Source organism: Myotis davidii, unplaced genomic scaffold (genome assembly GCF_000327345.1).
Source record: "Myotis davidii unplaced genomic scaffold, ASM32734v1 scaffold208, whole genome shotgun sequence".
NCBI lineage: Eukaryota > Metazoa > Chordata > Mammalia > Chiroptera > Vespertilionidae > Myotis > Myotis davidii.
The window spans coordinates 67,327-78,027 of NW_006299706.1; the positions used below are offsets into that span (position 1 = coordinate 67,327).

At 52.3% G+C, this 10,701-nt stretch overlaps 1 protein-coding gene across 3 annotated transcripts; it reads right to left on the minus strand.

Moving 5' to 3' along the window:
- Window positions 1-6,775: 6,775 nt before the first annotated feature.
- S100A5 (S100 calcium binding protein A5) lies at window positions 6,776-10,198 on the minus strand. 3 transcript variants are annotated; one of them, XM_015571708.1, is made up of 3 exons: window positions 10,139-10,198; window positions 8,550-8,701; window positions 6,776-7,042 (listed from the first exon to the last, which is right to left on the minus strand). In XM_015571708.1, exons 2-3 carry the CDS (start codon window positions 8,685-8,687, stop codon window positions 6,902-6,904), a joined length of 279 nt encoding a protein of 92 aa, XP_015427194.1. In that variant the 5' UTR covers window positions 8,688-8,701; window positions 10,139-10,198; the 3' UTR covers window positions 6,776-6,901. The 3 variants fall into 3 exon arrangements, with proteins under 3 accessions (XP_015427194.1, XP_006775657.1, XP_015427193.1); XM_006775594.2 differs by having other exon boundaries at window positions 6,776-7,045; XM_015571707.1 differs by having other exon boundaries at window positions 6,776-7,045; window positions 10,101-10,166.
- Window positions 10,199-10,701: the final 503 nt, after the last annotated feature.

The window sequence follows — 10,701 nt, forward strand, 5'->3', positions numbered from 1 at the left end:
CTCCTCAGGCAACATCATGGGCCAGCCACACAGGCCATGGTAGGCACAGATACCAGGCATTTCTGAGGGTCCTCAGCCTGAGCCAACACCCCAAATCCAGCTCAGAGGATCCAAAAACTTCAAAAGAGTTTGGGTGGTTAGGTTCTGAAAGGCCAGTAGGGAAGGGTCCAAGTCTCCTGCACACCCCCCACTGGGGATCGAGTGCAAGACCTGGGCATGCGCCCTGACCAGGAATCGAACCGTCACCTCCTGGTTCGGAGACCAATGCTCAACCACTGAACCACACTGGCCAGGCGTGAATTGTTCCTTCATAGATAACATTTTCCTCCTTATGCCTCAATACTTTTGCAAGAGCATGTCTAGGCATATCTTTGTTTTTCTGAATTTTGCCTGGATTGCAGTAAGCCCCTTTTCTACACGTTCTTGTATCTTTTTCAGTTCAGGGGTGTTTCCTTTCTTTGTGTTGCAAATAATTACTTCTGCTCTGTTTATTCTGGCCTCTGCCACACACCACAACCAGAGCTGGATGGTGCTAAATTAAGAGTCCAGTTGTGGGCCTTGGCCAGTGTTGCTAATGGTTAGAGCATTGGCCTGTGCACTGAAGGGTTATGGGTTTGATGCCTGGTCAAGGGCATTTTCCTGGGTTGCAGGTTCGATCCCAGGCCCCAGCCGGGATGCATGCAGGAAGTAACCAATCAATGGGTCTCTCTCACATCAATGTTTCTTTCTCCCCCCTCCCACCCCATTTCTCTCTCTCTAAAATCAACCAATAAATGTATTTATTTTTTAAAGTTAGGAGGCTCAAAGAATTGTGAGAGGAGAAGAGACTTTCACGGAAGGAGCAGCCGCAACTGCCCTGGGACTTGCCCCACCTGAAAGCCCTAAACTGAGCCCACAGGCAGGAGGAGGGCCTGGTAATGCTGACTCTGTTCTCCCGAGGAGCAGGGCAAAGGGCCCTCCCTACCCTTCCACCCCTCCCCCCTAGGCTCTTCTGTGTGTGTGTCCCTGCTCACCCCCTGGACTAGCTTCCTAGGTAAGCCTCAGGATGCCAGGAGGGCCGAAACCGGTTTGGCTCAGTGGATTGGGCTCCTCAGGCAACATCATGGACCAGCCACACAGGCCATGGTAGGCACAGATACCAGGGATTTTTGAGGATCCTCAGCCTGAGCCAACACCCCAAATCCAGCTCAGAGGATCCAAAAACTTCAAAAGAGTTTGGGTGGTTAGGTTCTGAGAGGCCAATAGGGAAGGGTCCAAGTCTCCTGCACACCCCCACTGGGGATCGAGAGCAAAACCTGGGCATGTACCCTGACCAGGAATCAATATTTAAAAAAAAAAAAAGATGCCAGGAGGATGGAGGTGGTATCTCCAGGTGTGCCATCACAGCCTCCTGGCCAGCCACTGCCAACCTGGGGCATCCTAGACTCTCTATCCCTCTACCCCATCTCCCTCACACCCATTGAATCCTGTATGCCCATCTTTGCACACGGGTCTGCCCTCTTCCTGACGCCACACTGCAGTCCAGGTCATCTCTTCACTACATCCCCCCCTTCACCCTCCCTACCCCCGGCATGGTCCACCAGCTTCCGGGTGGGCGGCCTGCCCCACTCCAAGTCCCCCTTGCCAAGCTCCAGATCTCTCTGGCGTCCAGGCTTTCACCAAGTCACCGCCCTAATCACAATCTTCATACCCGCCCCACACTCACAGCTCAGAGACAGGGCTTTCAAACATTCCTTAGAACCATTTCTTAAAGTGAAGCCTTACGGGGGAGCTGATATATGAAAAATGTGGAGCTCTGGCTGAAATGGGGTACGGGGCCAGGAGACTCCCCCACTGAGCCAGCACCCCACTATGGGAAATGCTCTAAGCCACCTGTGGGGCTTCACTAGAGCTTTTGTAGTTTGTAGATCTGTTATATTGTAAATCAGGAGACGCCTTAATCAATAAGCCAAATTTATTTGGAGTCCTTTTCATTGCGCTAGTGCTAGCGCTAGCGCGCCCAGAGGAAATCTTGCTTCTCAAATTCTGGGGCCCAATATGGTGGAAGTCTTTCCTATTTATATGTTTTTCAGCTCTTCGTTTTCCAGATTTGGAATGAGACTTCCAGGCCTTCTGAGAAAAAGTCCTCCGTGCTGGGACAGGGCCATGAGACCGCATCTCAAGGCCTGGCCTGGCGCCAGCACTGGCAGTTCTGTCTGGGGCAGTGTTTATGGCCTCTCTGGAATAGGGAGTAACTTATTTTCCCTGTTATTTAAGCAAACAAACATTTACAGAAGCCAGAATAACAGGGTTAAATTTTAAACGGCAGTTTTTACCCACGATGGAGGTTACTATGCTTCAGATCCTATCAAACTGGCTAAAAGTTTTTCAAGTGATACTGCCTAAGGCTGTCCATGCCGGGAAAGGCTGCTCTCCCTTCCTGCTAATAGGAAGTGTGAATTGCTAATGCCTTGGTGGAAAGTAATATAGCAATAGCTACTTAAATTAAATATGTATATGTCCTTCAACCAAGCAGTTTCACTCCTGGGATTCTGTACTAATGAAATAAAAGCATCAGTCCTTAAGAATGTGTATATTAGGTGTACCGATTAATAATGCGGATTTTTTTCACTAGATGGAGTTACACATATGTTGATTGATTATATATATATGATTTGATATGTATGCAATTTTGTTGTGTTGACAACAAAAACTTCAAAACTTCAGATGTCAAATTTCCTGAAGGTGTTAATATCATAGATATTTTTACCCTTAAAAATGTCGAATTTCATGCCCAAAAAAAGAGCATTTGCAGGAAGTTTTAATTCATTATTTTGAAGAAAAGTGCTATTGATGGACATTACTTTGAATAAAGCATTTTTTATGTTTCTCTTGAAATTATCGTGTTTTCTTTGGATTACAAAATCCGAATTATTAACCGATTAACAGTTAATCCTCATTTTTAACCGGTTAGTAGTTAATCCACACTATTAACCGGTTAATAATTAATCTGCATTATTAGAGTTAATAATTCAGATTTTGTAATCAAAGGAAACACGATAATTTCAAGGGAAACATCAAAAATGCTTTCTTCAAAGTAATGTCCATCGCTAGCCACACATTTCCCCCCATCTGTCAGGTAATTTGTGGATACTGTCCCAATAGAACTTTTCTTGTTTTAGGCAGACCATTCAGAGACCCAATTTTCCACTTCTTCATACGTTTTAAAGTGCTGCTCAGAAAGTGCGCGTGCCATCGATCGGAACAAATGGTCATCTAAAGGAGCAATACAACAAAATAGCATACATATCAAATCGCATATAGATCAACATATGTGTAACTCCATCTATTGAAAAAATCTGCATTATTAACCTGTGCTTCCTCTCACACATCCACACCCCCTCCAAAATGCCCTTAAATATAACCTCAAAGCCAACAAAAGATTTGCTATTTGTTCGGGGGGTTGATTTATTGTTTAGATTCATGCTCCTGTCCCCCCTCAGTGCTGTGGATGTGCCCGGTTCTTGGTTTAGCAGGGGGGTTGTGCACACTTGTTGATGCTCTTCAACCTCTTGGCTGGCTCACCCAGCAGATCTGTGAAAATGAAGAGGTGGCGGCCTTCCCTGAGCCCTCCCCTCAGCCGCGGGTCCTGGCCCACAGAAACAACCCCTCCTCCCTCTCTGTACGAAGGTCTTCTTGGCTCTGCAAGCAGGATGGGGTGGGGCAGGATGCAGATTTTATTTGTCTTCGCAAACCGCCTTCCTTCATGGACCTGTTCATCGGAGGTGTGTCTTACAAGCAGGAGAGTTGCTTTACTTGGGGGTTGGTTGCTAGAAGCCAAAAGATCCCCCTGACATTTCCTGGGCGTCCGCGCCCTGTCCTCCTCTTCACAGGAAAGTCTCCCTCATGGCCAGGTTGTGGTGCCACCAGCTTTGGCCTCTCCTCAGGGGTTCAAGAAAACGAACCCCAACTCTCCCCACAGTGTCCTGCTTTCTGCCCACACGAGGGCGCTCGCTCCACACCCCAAATAACCGGCCACTGCAGGCCAGGAGGCACTTTTCCAAAGGCAGTTGCATGGAGCCAAGGCGTGGCCATGGCTGGGCAGACCAGGAGCTCAGGCCCAGGGTCCCTTCCTGTTGTCCAACTTTGCAAGTTTCTCCTCCCTGGGGGCAGAGACAAGTAGAGAGGGAGGGGCTACAAAAGGTGATGCTTCCAGCCTTCTCAGGACTGTCCACTCACCCCCCACCCCATGGAGGAAAAAGACCCACTTCCACAAAGTTGGGCCCCCAGGAAAGTGGGGAGGTGTGTAAGAGGGACCTGGAGGGGACAGAACTGGGACAAACGCTCCACTGCCCTGAGACACAGTTTACCCCTCTGCCCCCCACCTCCACCCCCTGTCTGAAAACACTCATGCAAACAATGGACTCCATTAGTCATCCTCCCTGCTGGGGCTCAGAGTCTTGGCTCCAGGGAATAACTGGGGTGATTCCTTCTGCTGAGGCTGCAGGGATGGGCAGGGCTCAATATTGACAGAAAGGCTTGAAGCTGTAGTTCGCCCAGCCCCAAGGACCCCCAATCTGACCCAGGGGTGAGTACTCCATGAATCATGTGTTCGTGCAGCTGCCAGCTCCTCAGACCACCCCAACACACAGAACCCTGTTTCTGAACGCAGGGACAGACTCCTAGCGCATGCCTCCCACCTGAGACCAGGGCATGGGCAGCTGCCGTGAATTTAACTCTCCTCAGTGGTCTCAGACAGAACACCTCTGGGCCAGGCCAGATGTAGCCCCTCGGCCCCCACTTCACTGTGGTGAGAAAGTGGACTTGGACTTGCCCCAGCCCAGGGCCCTCCTGGTTCTTCCCCTCTCACCACACCCAGAACAAAACACGTCTTTAAGAACCCCACTCGGGACCCATCACAGCCTGGCTCAAGCACCATTTCCATTCCCAAGCACATGCCAGAACTCTCTCTACTGGGGACCACTTGAGCCCTTCCTTAAGAGGAGGGGAGCTGGGAGACTTCAGAGCACAGCTGCATAAAAACAAAGCAAGTTTTCCTTTTGAACTTGTCACAAATTCCACCTTGTGAAAAATATTAAATGTTGCTTTACTCTGGGGGGGCGGGAGGAAGATAGCTTCCTCCAGAGGGGGCATCTTTCCTAATTCACATAAAGGCACCTGATGAGCCAGCAGCAGCCTTGCAGAGCTGGGTCCATCTATGGACCTTCCCACCACGTCCCCTGGCTGGTGAGTCACTGAGTCACTCCCAGAAGTGACTGGACAAACCCTTAGCCAGCTGTTACAGCACCAAGAAGAGGAGGAAAGAGAAATCATTGGGAAGCCAGGACACAGGAATCGATTTCACACACACACACACACACACACACACACACACGCGAAGGTACCTCCACTTGCCTGATTTATTTATTTTTAATATATTTTTATTGATTTCAGAGAGGAAGGGGGAAGAAAGAGACATAGAAACATCAAAGATGAGAGAATCATTGATTGAGTGATAGCCTCCTGCATGCCCCACACTAGGGATCAAGCCCAAAACCCGGGCCTATGCCCCACCGGGGATCCAACCATGACCTCCTGGTTCATAGGTCAATGGGCCACACCAGCCGGGCCCGATTTATTTTTAACCCCTGAGACCCTCATGGCAGAGCGTAGCCAAGGCCCCCAGGAAAGTGACATGTTCCTGGAAGCTCACCACCTGGTCCTCGTTCTGGGCCAGATCGGCCATCAGCGTTCCGGCTTCAGACGTCTGCAGCTTCTAACATGTTAGAAGGAGGAATCCAGACTGTGGTTATGAGAACCTGGGCTCTCTCCCTCCCCGCTCCTCGTCAGCCCTCACTCATATGGTGGCTCACGGGGTGGGGAGGGGTGGGGTGCTTACTTGTCACCAAAGATATGAGTCCACCTTGGGTTCACTTGGCTTTACCCAACCTGGCTCACTCAACTTTTCAGGCCTCCTCTCCTGGGGCTGTTCTGGGTGGGGCGGCTAGCAGGAAGATGGGGGATCCAGGGAAGACCCCTGCTCCGTTTGCCTGCTGTGTAACACAGGGGGCAGGAGGTGAGCAGCCAGAGCAGTGTGTGCGTACATGTTCAGGGGAAAGAGGGTGGAAAAGGGTGCCCCCAGAGGGTGTTCGGACTCAAACCTAGATGCAGGGGGCGGGGTGTGGGGGAGTAGCCAGTGGTCCATGGGATGCAATTTAAAGGACTTCTACAACACCTATCTGCCAGCAAAAATAAATTCCTACCACCACCCAACTCCCTTCCCCGCCTGCCTGGAATTGCACCTGGAGTTTCGGGGAATGAGCCCAGCCTGTGAGCAGCACTAGTGATTTACCCTCCACCGGAAGGTGATGATTGAGGTGGGGCTGGCTGCCACCCAGGGGGAATGGAGGAGGGAGGAGGGTGCTGCCCAGTTTGCCCTTCGTATCAGTGTTATCAGGTGGCCTCCTGTGAGCTGGTGACCAGTCAGACTGGCTTGTCCGGCACGGCCCGGCAGGAGCCACCACCCAGCCACCTGGGCCCTCACTCCCAAAGCACTTTCCCCCCTTAGCTTCCTCTGCCTCTTAGCAGCATCAGAAGCCTGGCCCCACCTCCCCACTTCCCACCGGGGCACCACTAAGCCCTGATACAAGCTAAGTCACATCCACCGTGAAGAAGATCAGGGAGCAGAGTGGGAGCCAGGACCCCCCACCCCGAGGCTCTCCACCCACTCAAGGAGCAGCTCTGCCTGCCCCACCCCCAGCCACAGGGGACAAAACACGCAAAACCAGCCTGCGGGCACCTGCCATGGAAAATCTTTATTTCCTCTGCTGAACGGGACAGCTGACCGGGTGCATGGGGAGGGAGGGAGGGAGGGCACAGGGCGCCGTGAGAGGCGCTGGGGAGGCTGGGCGGGGCTGAGCCGTCATTTGCGGTCCTCCAGGAAGAAGTCATTGTAGGCCATGCACAGTGTGGTCAGGAACACCGAGTACTCCTTGAAGTCGATCTCCTGGTCGCTGTTTTTGTCGAGGCTCTTCATCAGGTCATCAATGCTGCTCTCCTGCATCTTCTTGGGGGGCCCAGGGAGAGGGACCGGTCAGCATCCCTCTCTCCCTGCGCCCCCAGAACTTAATACAATAGGAAGGCAAGGCCGGCCTCCCTTCCCCTCACCACTTTCCACTGTCCAAACAAATAATAGCCTAGATTTTATACAAAACCCGGTGGTAACACTGGGGACAGGGTGGCATGGAGCACGACCCTAGTCTCTGACTGGGGAGAGTTGAGGATTGGCCCAGACCACTCATCTCTGTGTTGGAGCTGAGAAGCCACAGTGTCCTTCCCCTGCTAGGACAGCGTGCGGGACAGCTGTGTGGCGCCTAGTATAATCTCTGTCTGATCCCCTGCCCGCCCAGCCCAGCTCCAGCAAGAGAAGGGGAACCGCACCCTCCGAGTGGTACAGGAAGAACACAGACATCCTGCCCTCCCCTCTCCTCTGCCCGCAGCCCCAGCTTTTCCGCGGGAGACAGGACACTGGGACATACACAGATGGAAACAGCCTCTCTGTGATGCAACCCTTGTCCCCAGTCTGGGCTCCTGTTATAGCCAGGCCCTCCCCAGGGCCTGAGTCCTCCTGTAATGAGCCCCTGCTGGACCGGTGGCCCCTCCCTCCGCCCTCATTAGCTCCAGGATGCAGAGAAAACGGCAGGAAGGCCAGAGAGCTGGCCTGTGACACCCTCATCGGCTTCAGTCCCCTGCCCAGAGGGGCACACTCAGGGGAGCTTCTCTCTGAGAAAGCCCGCCGGGGTTCAGGGTGTGACAGGAGATGCACCCAGGCTGAATTTTAAAGGAAAGGGGGAGAGTGAGACCCAGGCCTGGGATTCCAGCTCAGCCTCTCACGAGCCGGGTATTCCTAGACAAGGCATATAATGTACCTAAGCCTCGATTTTTATTTCTTTTCCTGTAAAATAATATTGTAACTACCTCATAAGCCTTCCTCTCCGCCAGTCACCTCCCTTCCACCATCTGTGTCTGGTAAGAATCAGTTCTGTCTCGTTCACAAACTAAGAGAATGAGCCTTTGGGTTCCTATGTCAGCACCAGCTGAGAGCTCTGCCTGTGGGGGCTCTGCCCTTGAGCTGTGCACAGCCCACCTAGACCCCTGGACCGCCTCCCCCCACCACATCCCTAATGATGCCACACATAGGCTCTGCCACAGCTGTGTGGGCTTGGCCTCAACATCAAAGGCTCCTTGATTTTGTTCTCAAAACCCTCACACAAACTTCCTTCTTACCAGCGAAGCCTGACTCATCCTCAGCACAGAGGTCCAGAGTTCTGTTGGCCCAACATGTCCTTTGGTCTCCGTCCCTTTTGGCCATCCTGCTCCTGGCTGAGGCTAGAGTACCCTGAGCCTAGGCGTGTGTCCCCTCACTCTGGGTCTGTAGAGGCAGGCGGGTCTCCCACCTCCACCGGGACCCCCTGGTAGTAATATCAGTGCTTCCTCTCCTCCCTCCCCTCCTACAGTAGTCACTGGGAGCACTTGAACTTTGGGGAGGAGGAGAGGGGACAGCCACCTACCTCACCAAGACACAGCTCCTTCTTGATCAGCTCCTTCAGTTCCCTCCGACTCAGGGTCAGTTTGCTGCCCTCTCTCCCTGAATATTTGTGGAAAGTGGTGACCATAGTGGTCAGGGCCTTCTCGAGAGGGGTCTCCATGATGGTGTGCAACTCTGGAGACGGAAGAGAGAAGGCAAATCGCAAGCCAGACCTTCTGCTGCCCACTATCAGTAGCCCAGTTCCCAGACCTCCCTCAAGAACCAGAGACTGGATTCCATGATAAGACCAAAATCCACCAACAGATGGATCCAAATGTGTCAAGACAGGTTCTAGTGAGACCCAAACTCACTTGGAACAGCCAAAGTGGGGTGACTGACCAGCCCCCAAAGGAGACTGCACAATGACCTGCTTGGGGGATGTTGAAAAGGGGTTCTAGAGGCAGAGGGATGACAAGGTGACCACCCCAGAAGAAGAAGTGGTGAGAGATGATGGAGCAGATAAGAGGTCAGGATTTTCTCCCTGCTCCATCCAGCCTGAGCATTCATTTTCAGAGATAATCCTCACCCAGTCCCCCTCCTTTGCCTGGCTGCCTGAATCTCTGGATATTGGGAAGTGTGCCATTATGAGAGTGGGGAACCGGACAATGAGAGAGTCCAGGGGTTGGAGGGGGCTAGGGCTGGAACTGGGCGACAGGCCTCAACAGGAAATGGAACAGAGGTGATTAGACTTGTCCAGCTGGTCTCCAGCCTCTGGCCCAGTCACTGCACATGCAGACTGACCACAAGGCAGTGAGGGGGATGGGCTTATTAAAATCTCCAGGATCGCCCAGCAGGTGTGGCTCAGTTATTGAGCATCAAACTATGAACCAGGAGGTCATGGTCCAATTCTGGTCGGGCACATGCCCAGGTTGCGGGCTGGGTCCCCAGTGTGGGGTGTGCAGGAGGCAGTCAATCAATGATTCTCTCTCATCATTAATGTTTCTATCTCTCCCTCTCCATTCCTCTCTCAAATAAACTATTTTTTTTTTAAAAAAAAGATCGTCCTGGGAAACTGGAAAGCTTATTAGTTTCTCTTTGTTATATTAACAAAGGAGAGAAATAATAATAAGCAGCATAAAATGATGAAGGCAAGGGGCCACTGGGGTTCCAGTGACTCAGACTTGAAAACCACTTCCCCTTTCAAGAGGAAAGAGGCAACACCCAAGGAACTCGGAGGCTGCAGGTGAATCTGTGCAGAGTACAGAGCAAGCAGGAAGAAGCTTCTGGCTCTCACCTTCAGCCCCAAACCACCCAGCAATTCTTGAACTGGGCCTGTCAGCCACCTCCCACCTCCCAAAAACCTCAGCTTCTCCCCATCTCCAGGAGACTCAGCCAGGATGGCAGTGGAGACAAGGGCCTCTGGGCAATGGCAATAACATCCTACCTGGTTCCATCCCCACCTCCACCCCCAGAGCCTCTTCTCAGGGAATGCTGAAAGCTGCCCTGAACACATGCCCCCTCATTGGGCCTGGCCGGCCTTGGTGGAGGTCACCACGGCTTGTCACTCTCTGGCCTCATTGCCCAGCTTGCTCACCACATAGATGACCAGGGAGATCAGAAGGAAGGACTCACCGAGGAAGCAGCAATCCAGAGGGCTCACACGGCAGAAGCAGACTCCCTCCCACTGCTCTCTGCCTTTATTCCCTCTCTCCAGTCCCCAGGAAATCACGGGAGGGACAGGGCCAATGAGAAGGGGCCAGGGACATGAGGAGCCCCAGGTCAGAGTCTCCTGGGACAGGCCTGGGAGAAATTCCCTCTGCCAATCTCACCTTCCTATTTCCAAACAGAGGGGACGCGACAGGCTCACTAAGCCCACGGAGGCATGCACATCTTCAGCCCCAGAAACTTGGTTTTCCCAACCAAAACCCAGAATTCTAGTGGGTCAACAGGGCAGAAGAGAAGCCAGGCTGTCCTAGAAAGAAGACCCAAGAGGTGTGGTCTAAACGCAGGGTATCTCCCAAGCCCAGGCCACTGTCCACTTGGGCCCTCCCACCCCCACCAAGAGCATATGGATATGGGAACTAGTGGAGGAAGATGTTTCTTGCCAAAGGCATGATCCAGGTCCTTAACTACTATGGAACCTAAGGTTTTTGAAGGGCTTTCAAATAAATGTCTTCTTCTAACCCTCACTCAAC